Source organism: Pseudophryne corroboree, chromosome 7, assembly GCF_028390025.1.
Source record: "Pseudophryne corroboree isolate aPseCor3 chromosome 7, aPseCor3.hap2, whole genome shotgun sequence".
In the NCBI taxonomy this organism is placed as follows: Eukaryota; Metazoa; Chordata; class Amphibia; order Anura; family Myobatrachidae; genus Pseudophryne; species Pseudophryne corroboree.
The window spans coordinates 451212277-451225660 of NC_086450.1; the positions used below are offsets into that span (position 1 = coordinate 451212277).

The 13384-nt window shown below is 49.1% G+C and overlaps 1 protein-coding gene across 4 annotated transcripts in view; it reads left to right on the plus strand.

Moving 5' to 3' along the window:
- The window catches only part of RHOT2 (ras homolog family member T2), a 123669-nt gene that overhangs the window by 22815 nt on the left and 87470 nt on the right, over positions 1–13384 (plus strand). For all 4 annotated transcript variants that reach the window (XM_063935061.1, XM_063935060.1, XM_063935063.1 and 1 more), the window contains exons 8-13: positions 1848–1949; positions 2221–2319; positions 2628–2736; positions 11654–11774; positions 12174–12258; positions 12758–12903. In XM_063935061.1, the coding sequence (XP_063791131.1) occupies positions 1848–1949; positions 2221–2319; positions 2628–2736; positions 11654–11774; positions 12174–12258; positions 12758–12903 (662 nt within the window). The remainder of the gene's footprint in view (positions 1–1847; positions 1950–2220; positions 2320–2627; positions 2737–11653; positions 11775–12173; positions 12259–12757; positions 12904–13384) is intronic.

A 13384-nucleotide genomic window follows, 5' to 3' on the forward strand; every position in this document is an offset into this window, starting at 1 on the left:
GTCATTAGCCTGGAGGCTACAGACATCCCAGCTGGACAAAGGGAGACCCTTTTAGATATCAGATTGGGAGGTTCTGACAACGGATGCCAGTCTTTAGGGCTGTGGAGCAGTGTCAGGAAGAAGTTGCTTCCAAGGCCAGTGGACCAAGGAAGAAAGTTGCCTGCCAATAAATATATTGGAACTTCGGGCCATATATATGGCACTCATTCAGGACATTCTTCAGGGGAAACCAATTCAAATTTGCTCTGACAATACAACGGCAGTAGCGTACCTCAATCATCAAGGAGGAGCTCGCAGCCAAAAGCAATGAAGGAGGTAAGCCGCACGTTAAGGTGGGTAGAACTTCATTATCCAGCCTTGTCCGCGGTGTTCATTTCGGGAGTCCTAAACTGGGAAACGGATTTTCTCAGTCATCACGCCATTCATGCAAACGAATGAGCTTTACAACCCGAGGTCATCCAGACTCTGGTAGACAAGTGGGGGTTACCAGGGATAGATCTCATGGCGTCCCGTCAGAACAACAAAGTTCCCACATACGGGTCCACAGGGATACCACCCTGACGCACCTGATTTGAGGATCCTTTCACCTACTAACCTCTTCCTTCTTGTACGGAAGGGTGTGCATGTGTCGTGTTCTCGCCTGATTAGGGCTTTCTATGATGCTCCTGCCTTGAGCTTTGGAAAAAAAACTGAATGGCCTGAGCCCGGAGGCAGGGATATAAGGGACTGGCCCGTTGCATTCTGGGAGGACGAAAGCTTTGATCGTTGGTGCCAATCCTCCGTCGCTACCTCATATCCCAATGTTTATCCTGTGGATACTGTGGACTTAGGAGAAATAGTTATCGACGGTAAGTCTACCATAACAACATATTTGCGTTTTGGTTGCCTAAATATCCATAAAATATAAGACTATGTAAAGAGAAACCCCTCTCTGTTACATATAACATATAATTTTCTGTGGTATCCTAACAGATAAAGCTTTTCTCATTACCCCACACATAGCAGAGATGCTGACGTGTGTCTGGTTATGAAGGTACAAAGGGCCGGTTATCCCTAACCACTATCTGTGGGCTTTTCAGAACACGCCATGAAAGTCACATTGAGAATGTATTAAGAATATGTCACTAAAGTTTTTCCTGAGACCCAAGGGTTACAATGCATTGCAGTCTGTGCAACAAGTATGGTATGTGAGGAGTAACTTGGATATAACTGTACCTTTCATCTTAAGCCCCGTACACACGGGGAGATATGTGTTCTGAGCGATCTAGCACAGACCGCTCAGCTCAGCACTCAGCACTTCCACTCAGGGAAGGGGACGGGGGGGCTGCTCATTTCACCCAGCAGTGAAATGAGCCATCAAACGAAATCTAGAGTCCGCAATAGCGATGGGCGTGGGCCGCGCATTGCTATTGCTATGGGCATACACACCGAGAAATACGTTTTTAATTTCTAAGCAGTCTAGACAGATTGCTTAGAATTTAAGCACGGATCTCTCTGTGTGTACCGCCCCTTTACTGACCTTTCATGTATACAGGACAAGTACAAGTTCGTCACAGTGTAATCTGTTATATGTGTTTTTATAAAAACCACACACTAACGAGTTAGAAAAGTAAATTTTCCTCTTAATTGGACTGCAGCCTAAAATTCACAAATCCGGGCTATTTGGATAAGTGTCAGGAATTTGTTAGACGCTAGGACAGGTGAGATAGGTGGAGGAGACCTTAATCTGTTGCATAAGATCTTCTGCCTGAAGCTGTTTACACTGTTCCAGGTCTGATTTCAGGGTGGGGTGTAAATATGGCCTACCGAGGTACGAGTGATAATTACATGCATTTCTACATCTCCAGTGTTCCGCTAAGAACCTGAAGAACATATCTGAAGTCTTCTACTACGCCCAGAAAGCTGTCCTACACCCCACCGCACCATTGTATGACCCAGAGGAGAAGCAGGTAAAGCAGACGAAGCTTCAGATTAGAGGTGCAGTAAAGGGGATGTTTCAGGTACATGGTGTTTTGTGATAAACTCTTCGTTCTCAACACTCATTTGTCTTCACAAATTACTGTTGAAGACGGTCCTAGTACACATGATGTCCTAGAAGTACACTGTTGCCCTAGAAGAAGACGGTCCTAGTACATTAGAAGGTGGCTTACTGTGGGTGAGACAAGGCCCATGTATGGTTTATTCCAGCCATAAATTCCTATTCATTTATTTTCTTTCCAGCTGAGGCCCCATTGCAGAAAAGCTCTGACCAGGATTTTCACCATCTCGGACCAGGACAACAACCAGATTCTGAGCGATGACGAGCTAAACTATTTCCAGGTAGCTTCTGGAACGCCTGTCATTGCCCCTCTGCTTCCCTGTCCATGTGTCCTGTGCATTCCCGTTACCGCTCATCTGTGTCTGGTATTCCCCAAGTGATCACTCCTTTCTCTTATCCACTTACAGATAACTTTCATTTATTGGCTTGTGTGTGTATTTCTCTAACGTTCACTAAATGCATTACTTTATAAGCAATGCCATCTATTAGTGGCCCGCATCATTCTTCCTTGCATTTACATCTTATTATCTGCTCTATCTCACTTGCCTTATTGCATTTCTGTTTGATTCCTCACCACCTGGGGAGGTAGCAGTCCTGCTTTGGGAACCCATTGGCGCCTCAGGCCTTGGAAGATGTGAAGATGGTTGTAAGGAAGAATACAGCAGATGGAGTGCGGGAGAATGGACTGACACTCAGCGGTGAGAAGGAGGGTAGTGGCAGGAATGGTTACGTTGTATCAGAAACAAACCCTGTAAATGTATACTGTTACAACAACGGTTATGAAAATATTGTGTAGTGTCATTTTATTTGTTAAGCACATTTCTTAGAATTTACGTCACTGACTTAATAGGCAGATAAACTGCCCTCACCGTCATTGTGCAACGGTATGCCGTACTATGGTTTATTAAAGGGATAGACTATAGTTGGCCCTTACAGAGGAGGCCCTTCCTACATCCCTGTTCTGATGATGGAGTCTTTCCTTAAAAAAAAAAAAAAAAAAAAAAAAGTTTTTAAGCTAAACGCAGCTTTAGACCAGTTTTTCTGGAGTGGACTGGGATCAGTAACATAACCCTTCCATGAATGTCCTGGCCTCATAACTTTCATAATTTTCTTACACTGCTGGCTGGAGCTGCAGGTTTCAGATTACACATGGGAAGTGTCTTCTGACCTGCTGCATCCTGTTCCACTCTGACCAGCGCTCAACCTTCGTGTCTGCCAGTGCTAGTATAGCTGTGGATCCAAGTCTTCTGTTTCTTCCATACCATGCTGTTAGGGCGTTTTATGACCTCTACAGACATGAAGGATACCAACGCTTCCTTTTGGACTAGTGTCCATCCTGTGGGTGTTCCCTGAAGGGATGGCGGCTCATGCAGCTCATCTTCATCAACCAGAGATCACTGGCTCTTACACCCCCCTCAGTTATCCCCAACGTTTCCAGGGAGGTTCTTTTGAAGCCTTGGTGTCCACCATAGCATTGGTTCTGTTCATCCAGTTTCATTATCTAGAAATGGTCTCGTCTCCAGATACTCTGTTCACTTGCCACCAGGATCTTTACTCTGGTGGTTGAACACCTGTTAGCTTTTGCCAGGAAGGCAATGTCCATTTTCTGTGGTAAACAGGTTTGCCAGCCTCACTGGTTGGTAATGAATCTTTTGGAATCTTGGGCCTTAGAGATTATGGTCAAACTCGACCAGACGTCACCTGTCAGGAGCTATGAGAGATGTGCTTGGTGCTTTATCTCTGGGCGGGCAAAGCTGGTTGGATTTGATCTATCAGTGCTACCACAGTAGGTCACAAAGAGCAGCCTTGGCATGGCAGAGAGGGAAATGATCACTTGTTACCCATACCTTTTGTGTAATTTGTATCCCACGTGTGGAGAATTGGGAAGCCTGTTTCCTCATCCAGTAAAATCTTGATTCAGTAGAGTAGTCCCTCAAGCTAATGGTCTTTTCTCAATTATTGGTGACATTTTGTTTCTCCAGAAATGTAATTATGGACTTTTCCTAAATTACTAAATATTTTGATCTGTTGCTTGTTTCCAGAATCGTTAGACATCCCATCAATAGAGGACATTTGCCTCCGGTACATAATCCCACCAATCTCTCCACATCGCAGAGCATTGTGTAAGGTTTTCCGATAGCTCAGTGTTGCTGCTGGTTTACAGACCTGACAGTCTTGGCAGCAGAACATTCATGGCTGTCACCATGCTTTCCTTATCTGCTGTCTTTAATCACCAATACCTTAAGAGCTGTGCCATAGCTTCTGACTGTTAAACGCGCTCTGGCTTTTGAGAAGATGGTCTTGCTATAGGCTCAGCATGAGGGCAGGTGTGCTGTTTTGGTGTCACATGACCTGAAGTCTGGACCTCAGTGGTTGGTAATGGTTGGACATTTTTTTTTTTTTTTTTTTTCCTCCTACATCCACTAGGGGACACTGGACTGCAGTTACAATGGGGAGATAGTAGGCAGTAACACCCCTTTCACATCGCACAAATAACCCGGTACCGACACGGCATATTGCCGTGTCGAACCGGGTCAGTGTGCGATGTGAAAGCACACTGGCCGATTTAGCGGGTCGCCTGACCCGGTAAATCAACCCGGTAAAAAAGAAGGGTTTTACCCGGGTTGATTACTGGGTCAGGTGCGGTGTGAATGGGAGCCGTGTCGATGCGACACGGTTCCCATTCACAAGATAGGGAGAGGCGGCGCTGGAGATGAGCTCATCTCCCGACGCCGCCTCCACCCCCGCCCCTGCTGCTGCTGCGCGCTCCGTTGTTATGGCAACCGACCCGGTATATTGCCGGGTCGGAAAGCCAGCAGCGGAGTGCAAATGCCGGATCCCACCCGGTAAGTACACGTTTGTCTTACCGGGTAGGATCCGGCATTTGCAGTCTGAATGCAGCATAACTGGGAGCTGGCACTTTAAAACTCAAACACTGTGGCTAGCTCCTTCCCTACTATATCCCCCTCCAAGCCAGTCTTATTTTAGTGCCCAAGGGAGCTGGTCACTCTTGGGTTTTCTCTTTAGAATTTTTTTTTTCTTCTTCTTCTTCGTCTTCGTCTTCTTCTTCGTCTTCTTCTTCTTCTTCTTCTTCTCCTTCTCCTTCTCCTTCTCCTTCTCCTTCTCCTTCTCCTTCTCCTTCTTCTCCTTCTCCTTCTCCTTCTCCTGTCTGCACCGCGGGAGGCTGCCGGAGGGGTCCCATCGCAGCTGCGTACGGCTCGGGATGGGCCCCGGGCTGAAGGAGACACTGAGCTCTCCGGAGCTGGCTGGACACCGCTGCCACTCCGTCGGCAGAAGATTACGGCAGCGGTAAGTATGTGCGGCCGGACACTGCTGCGTGCGGTGCGTCGGGGCTACCCCACCGAGAGCAGCACAGCAGTGAGTAAAGAGGCTATTATTTTTAATTTTATTGTTATTTAACATGTGACAAGGTTATGTTTGTTCTTATATGCTGCACCGTCCCCCCCCCCCCCCCCCCCCCGCTGGGATCCCTGCTCGGCGCGGCTCACACTCCCGGCTCTATAAACGCGCTCTGAACGCTGGTCCAGGCGGCCGCGGCTCGCTCCCCCCTGCTGGGATCCCGCAGGAGGCGCACAGCATGTTTGAATTTGGTGCCTTTTACGGAAGGGGGTGGAGCTTAGACCCGCTTTCCTCCACCGGGCTCAGCTTGCGCTGGCGGCCATTTTCTGAGGCTGCAGCGCGGGAGGAGAAGCGTATCGTGGCACTGTGAGCTAGTTACAGGGGGCACTGGGGCACCTACACTTTATTATAGCTGCTTACACTGCACAGTAGCGTGCAGGAGATCTTAGGGCTGCTGTGGCTGCACTCCTTCCTGCTTCCCCCCACCCTCCCTCCCCTTCTGCCTATTGCTGTGTTTGTAGGGGGACGGTGACAGGTGCTGACATGACAAGCAAAGGCTCCAAGGCAGCACAAAAACAGGGACACCTTTTATGCGAGGAGAGTGGGTCAGAACCATCTGCTCAGCCCTCATCAGAACCCCAGAGCACCCCTGCATGGACATCACAGCTCACAGAGGTTATATCCCTGCTGACTAGGGAACTGAGGGCCTCTCGGGAAGACAGAGGCGACCCGGTACCGGAGCCAGAACCAGCATGGGCTGTTTCCCTGGCAAAATCAGTTGAAGGGCTCTCTAGGGCTGTAATCCCTTCCCAAGCCCCGTCCTTTAGTCCCCCCACACAGGCTTCTAAAAAGAGATTGCTAGCCTCTGTGTTGCAGGAATCTGACGATGATATGCCTCAGTTAGATGAGGCGGTGGTAGATCTACAGGATACTGATGACGATCAGGTGTACGAGGACTCTGAACCAGTAGCTCAGGATATTGAGGCTCTTATTACTGCTATTCGCTCAGTATTACAGGTGGAGGTGATGGAGCAGGACGCCTTACGCCCTTCAAGGTTTGGCACCAACCAATGCTTGCCGGTGACCTTTCCAGTTTCGGAGGAGCTGGATGCGCTCATAACAGCAGCCTGGAAACATCCAGACACAAAGTTTCAGGTATCAAGAAAAATGTTGTCTTCCTATCCTTTTCCCGCAGATAGCAGGACACGTTATGAGACCTCTCCGATTGTGGATCCTTCGGTGTCTCATCTGTCCAAGAAGACTGTTCTGCCGGTTCCTGGAGCGACTTCGCTTAAGGAGGCGTCGGACAGGAAGTTGGAATCCACCTTGAAGACTATTTACTCGGCGGCGGGGGTATTACATCGCCCGGCGCAGGTAGGTTGTTGGGTCAACAAGGCGATAGACGCTTGGGCGGAGCAATTGTCCTCTGGAATTCGGTATGATTTGCTGGCGCATCAGCTGATACAGTTGGCAGAACACATCCGTGAATCAGCCCTTTATCTTTGCGAGGCTTCCAAGGACATCTGTATTCTCGGTGCTAGGATTTCCGCTTTAGCAATTTCGGCCCGCAGAGCTCTCTGGCTGCAGCAGTGGCAAGCGGATACGGAATCCAAACGGGCTGCAGAAGCGTTGCCCTTTACGGGAGAGGTCCTGTTTGGTAAGGGTCTGGATGCCTGGATTTCCCAGGCCACCGGAGGTAAGTCGACTTATCTTCCTTCTGCTGCTCCAGCCTCTCGCAGGCCCTATAGGGTTCCCTCCTTTCGATCCTTTTGTGCCCCTTCCAGGTTTCAAGGCCAGGCCGGGGGAGGAGCTTCCGCCTCCCGTGGCCATAGAGGTAGAGGCAGAGGTTCCACAGCCTCAACCCAGTCAGAGGTTAAGTCCTCCACCACTACGACCGCATGACGGGCTTCCCTCCCACCTGGGAGACCACAGGGTGGGAGCTCGTCTGTGGGACTTCAGGGAGGTCTGGGTACAGTCCTGTCCAGATGCTTGGGTCAGGGATCTCATTTGCGGGTACAAGCTCGATTTTCAAACCCGACCGCCCCAGCGGTTTTTTACCAAGGGTTTACCAGTTTCTGACAACAGAAGAGTCCAGAAGCTTCTATCTGCAAAAGTACTGATCCCTGTTCCCGCTCATCATCGAAAATGGGGCTATTACTCAGGCCTGTTTCTCGTACCGAAGCCGGACGGCTCGGTCAGACCAATCCTGAACTTGAAGGATCTCAATCCGTATTTGAGGGTATTCAAGTTCAAGATGGAGTCCCTCCAGTCTGTTATTGTGGGGTTGGAACAAAACTAGTTTCTGGCGTCCGTAGACATCAAGGATGCATACTTGCACTCTGGGAAAGATGGTAGCGGCGTTCGAAGCTCTTCCGTACGGTCGCTTCCACACTCGACCGTTTCAGCTGTGTCTTCTACATCAGTGGTCAGGATCCATCTGTTCCTTCATCAGCGGGTGACGCTATCTCCAAGGGCAAGGTCGTCGCTTCTCTGGTGGCTCCAGTCGGCTCATCTATTGGAAGGAAGGCGGTTCGGAGTGTGGGATTGGACTCTCCTCACCACGGACGCAAGGCTGGGGGGCAGTGACCCTCGAACATCGGTTTCAGGGGCGCTGGTCGATTCACAAATCCGCTCTCCCCATAAACATCGTCGAATTACGGGCGGTATACAGTGCCCTACTTCAGGCACATCACCTGCTGCGCGGACGAGCGGTCAGAGTTCAGTCCGACAACGCCACGACGGTAGTGTACATCAACCGACAGGGCGGCACTCGCAGCCGTGCGGCGATGAGGGAGGTCACCAACATCCTTCTCTGGGCGGAGGAGTATGCTCTGTCCTTGTCGGCGATATTCATTCCAGGATTGGACAATTGGGAAGCCGATTATCTCAGCCGACAGGACATGCACCCGGGAGAATGGTCACTCCATCCCCAGGTGTTTTGGCAGTTGGTCTGCCGGTGGGGAAAACCACAGATCGACCTCATGGCGTCCCGCCTGAACCATCAGCTGCCTCTTTATTACTCTCGAACGAGGGAGCCGGCGGCAGCGGGCGTGGATGCCCTCACGACTCCTTGGAATTTCCAGTTCGTTTACCTCTTTCCTCCTTTACCGCTGTTGCCTCGGGTTCTGCAACGCATCAAGAGAGAAAACACTCTGGTCCTCCTGGTGGCTCCAGATTGGCCACGCAGGGCTTGGCACTCCACCCTACACCTGTTGTCAGTGGCTGAGCCTTGGCCCCTGCCACTACGGGACGATCTTCTACAACAGAGTCCTTTTCTTTATCCAGACTTACGCAGGTTACGTTTGATGGCATGGCTGTTGAGAAGGCCATCTTGAAAAAGAAGGGGATTCCTCGTACGGTTATACCCACTATGCTTCGGGCTAGAAAGTCAGTCACATCGTCTCACTACTACTGTATTTGGAAGGCCTATGTGGCCTGGTGTGAACGTCGAGAGTTTTCTCCTTCAGTTTTTCGCTTAGCCCGCCTTCTCAGTTTTTTGCAGGTGGGTTTCTCGGCAGGCTTAAGACTGGGTTCACTAAAGGTGCAGGTCTCTGCTCTTTCGGTTTTCTTCCAGAGGAAGTTAGCCTTGCTGCCGGAATTTCAGACTTTCTTTCAGGGGGTTCTACGAATACGGCCTCCCTTTCTTCCTCCGACAGCGCCATGGGACCTCAATCTGGCCCTCTCTTTTCTGCAATCTTCGTTGTTTGAGCCTCTGGAGTCAGTGGAGATGAAATATCTCACCTGGAAGGTGGTTCTTCTCCTGGCTCTCGCTTCGGCCAGACGGGTGTCGGAACTTGGGGCTCTCTCTTGTCGACCTCCTTATCTGGTGTTTCATGCCGATATGGCCGAGCTCCCTACTCGCATGTCTTTTTTGCCTAAGGTGGTGTCCGATTTTCACATCAATCAGCCACTTGTGGTTCCGGTCCTCTCGGTGGAATCTCCGTATTCAATGTCATTGGACGTGGTCAGGGCGCTCAAGATCTATGCGGATAGGACTTCAGATATTCAGAAGTCCGACGCCTTATTTGTTCTATAGATGCTGCCCGCCGTGGTTGGCCGGCTTCTAAGCAGACTTTTGTCTCGATGGATTCGGCTGACCATCAGACAAGCTTATTTGGCAGCTTCTCGGGATCCTCTGTCTTCAATTTCAGCGCACTCTACGCGTTCTGTGGGGCCGTCATGGGCGGCTGCCCGTTTGGTATTTCATGACTACTTTATGTCGGGCGGCTACTTGGTCGGGCCGACATACGTTTGTCAAATTCTACAGGTTTGACACTTTTGTGGCCTCTGCATCACAGTTTAGCTGAGCGGTTTTACAGGACTCTCAGCGCTCTCCCGCCCGTCTTGGGAGCTCTGGGACGTCCCCATTGTAACTGCGCTCCAGTGTCCCCTAGTGGATGAAGGAGAAATCAGGATTTTGGTACTTACCGATAAATCCCTTTCTCCGATTCCACAGGGGACACTGGACGCCCATCCAGCGCTGTTTCCTCGTTTTTCGCTAAACGGTTCGCAGATCACTATGTGACTGCTTGTTTGGTTCAGGTTAACCTTTTGTTAGGTTAGGTTCCAAGTTGGTTTTGTGTTATCCTGGTTTACGTGGCGGCGATAACCTCCTCTACTTTAACGTTCGTTTATTCCAGCTCTCCTCGGGCACAGTTTTAAGTAGAATGGCTTGGAGGGGATATAGTAGGGGAGGAGCTAGCCACAGTGTTTGAGTTTTAAAGTGCCAGCTCCCAGTTACTGCCTACTATCTCCCCATTGTAACTGCGCTCCATTGTCCCCTGTGGAATCGGAGAAAGGGATTAATCGGTAAGTACCAAAATCCTGATTTTTTATTTTATTTTGGCATGTTCTCCCCGTCCCAACGTCTTCCACGGCATCTAATCTCAGTCCTCAAACGCTTCTGGTTTGAGCCATTACATCCTTTTAGAATCATTCCACTTCTTTCTTTTTAGGATGCTAGCCCTTCTCCTGACCATCACCTTGGAAATGTTTAGATCTACATTTTCTCTTCCATGTGTCTGCTGTCGATGACGATGAGGTGATGCTCCACACAGTGCCCTCTTCATTAGGATAATGTGATGCTCCGCACCATACCCTCTTTCCTTCTAAAGTTCTTCTCTGGGTTTTGTGGATCATGTCCTTTTACCCCTCTTCTCCCTTTACTTATCGGCCACAGAAGGCTGTAAGCTCTGTTCTTTAGATATATTACATGACTTGTGAGAATTTAGTGCCATAGGAACTATAAAGTCTGAGAGAAATAGTTTCAAGAAGTCAACTTTTTCTTTTTTTCAGCCTGCGTTATGGTAGCATTTGGGTCCATGAGCAATTAAAGACGCACATTCAGAATCTTATATAGCCTGGCGTTACGTGCTGTAATCATGTGCTCACAAGTGTACGGTTCTATAATAATGTATAGTTTAAGATGTCTTCAGGTAAAGAAGAAAATGTTACTTTGTAACAGATGACAAACGGTTATGACACTGTCAATCTATAATGACGTCGGGGAATTTAGTAACACCTTTAACCCAACAAAGTGTCATTTTTCTACTGCTTGCGCGAAATAAGATTTACACACTTTCCCACATGAATGTTGATTCTGGGCCTCCACGCTAAGCTCACAGGATGTTTGGGCTGCCACCCAGTCGGCTAGAACAATAGGGCCTTCCTGGGCATGGAGGCTTGGGCTAAGCAGGTTTGCGGAGATGCTACCTGGTCATCTCTGCACATCTTTACCACATTCTACTGTGTGCTTGACTTACCCCCGACTGCAGTGAGTCTTAGGGAATCCTTGAGCAGTCGTGGCCTCTTAAGATTCTTCCCTTTCCCCTGTATCTGGTTGTGACGTTCCCAACTGTAAGAACTGTCCCTGCCCCAGATGGCTGAAATGGACAGTTTACCCACCAATGAGTCATTTAGGAAGATAGACCTGCTCTCTCAAGGTCTCTGTTGATCGAGATCACCCGCAGAACCTTCTGGCTATACCTATTGCGTTCATCTTTTCCGGTTTTGTTTTGCTATTTGCTGGTTCCTTGGTGACAATGAGGTATTTGGGGCAAGGCGTGCCCTTCCTTTTGTGGGCAGGACCTAACCTCTGATCTAGAAGGCTGTATTAGCTTCAAAGACATGGATGTATCCGTAAGTAAAGTCTTGCCTTTTTCTGTGGGGCCACCTGTAGTTAATAGAAGAAAAGAAAACGGCTTACAATTGGGGTTGCCCCTTTTATGACCCCAGATTTTTACTTTTTACACACAGGCTTTCTCTTCCTCAACACCCTGTTCATCCAGCGTGGGCGCCACGAGACAACATGGACCATACTGAGACGTTTCGGTTATGACGATGCCCTAGAGCTTACTGACGACTACCTCTACCCACCGTGAGTAAGGGTGCTGGGAACGATGTGGGAATGGGCAGTTGGTTTCAGGACTGGTACTGCGGATATACTGAGGTTCTACTATGTCGCCCCAGATTCTGCTATCTGTAACCAGACTGAACCAGACTCTTACCCAGCCAGATCTATAGTAAGCTCTTGACCAGGCCTCATTTAGGATATTACGTTTTGGGTGTAATAGTCCTTTAATACCATTATGCTTTAGAATTGTTGCTGCATGCCGTCTTCTGAGCTGTAATAGTTAATAGGATATTTGCTTCCATCTCCCCCACATTCGCCTGTATTGCTAATTATGGTATAATTAGTTCTCTCACATAACTCCCTGGCTGTTTGTTCTCCTGTCACCCCTGTGTTACGTGACTGCAGTTCTCCCTTCTCCCCCAGGCTCCGAGTTCCCTATGATTCCTCCACCGAGCTAAACCATTTTGGCTACCAGTTCCTGCAGAAGATTTTTGAGAAGCACGACCTGGTGAGGTTCCCCCTGCACACGTACAGACCCTGAGACATAGATACATACACATGCAGGCAGGGATTACGCAGGCTCTATACTTGATCTGCACTTTAGTATGATAAGCTGTATATATTAGTGATCAACAAAGTTGCAGCTACATTATGCATAGGAAGACATGATTACTCATTCTGCTGATTATTGGGTTTGGGGTAGATAGAGGAACCATGAATCATAGTGGGAGTTCCATGTGTAACATGTCCAAGTGCCGGCGGAGAAATGTTATATTCTGCACCCATATACAGAGGTATATAGCACCATCACCGAGGGGTTCGGGGGGGGAGGGGGGGGCTAGCCATCACTCGGTCAACATCACTCGGTCAAGATCACTCAGCCAATGTTGACTGAGTGATTGCTAGCCCCACATTGTGCACTGGCGGTTGTCAGCACACTGGTAGGCAGTCAGCATTCACTGTACCTGATAAGGAATATTAACTGTCATTCCCTCATTTTCCCACAGGATGGCGACGGTGCCCTAAGTCCTTCAGAGCTTCAAAGCTTTTTCAGTGTCTTCCCATATACTCCCTGGGGCCCTGAGCTGCAGAGCACAGTGTGTGTGTCAGAGAAGAGCCTGCTGCCCCTTCACGGGTTCCTTTGCCAGTGGACGTGAGTTCAAAGACTTTTTTTTTTTATCTTGTTCCCCTCTCTGCAACAGCAAAACATATACAGCAAAAGTCGCTTTATATCTTATTCCTGCTTGGGCACATAGTAGCAGACTTGCATCATTCTCCTGTGTACAGATGGACAGACCACGTTCAGGAGAGCAGCAGGGTCAGACAGTACCCTTCTAGCCCCATCCTTGCGTGATGCTGCTTGCGCAGAGGCCCAATCCACACCGTCACTGTTTGGGAACTACCACGGCTTCTCTGGCCGATCTGACACCGCGTTAGTCCTGAAACGCTAGCAATCGGGTGTTGGGGGTGGAAATTGGATACAGACACACTGACCAAGAGACCATTTGTTTTTTAGATATTTGTTTTTTTTTAGTTGGTTTTGTCAAACGTACAGAACCAGACAGTGGGGACAAGAGGACATTCCAAGGTAATCCCAATAAATCAGGGATGGGGAACCTTCGGTCCTCCAGCTG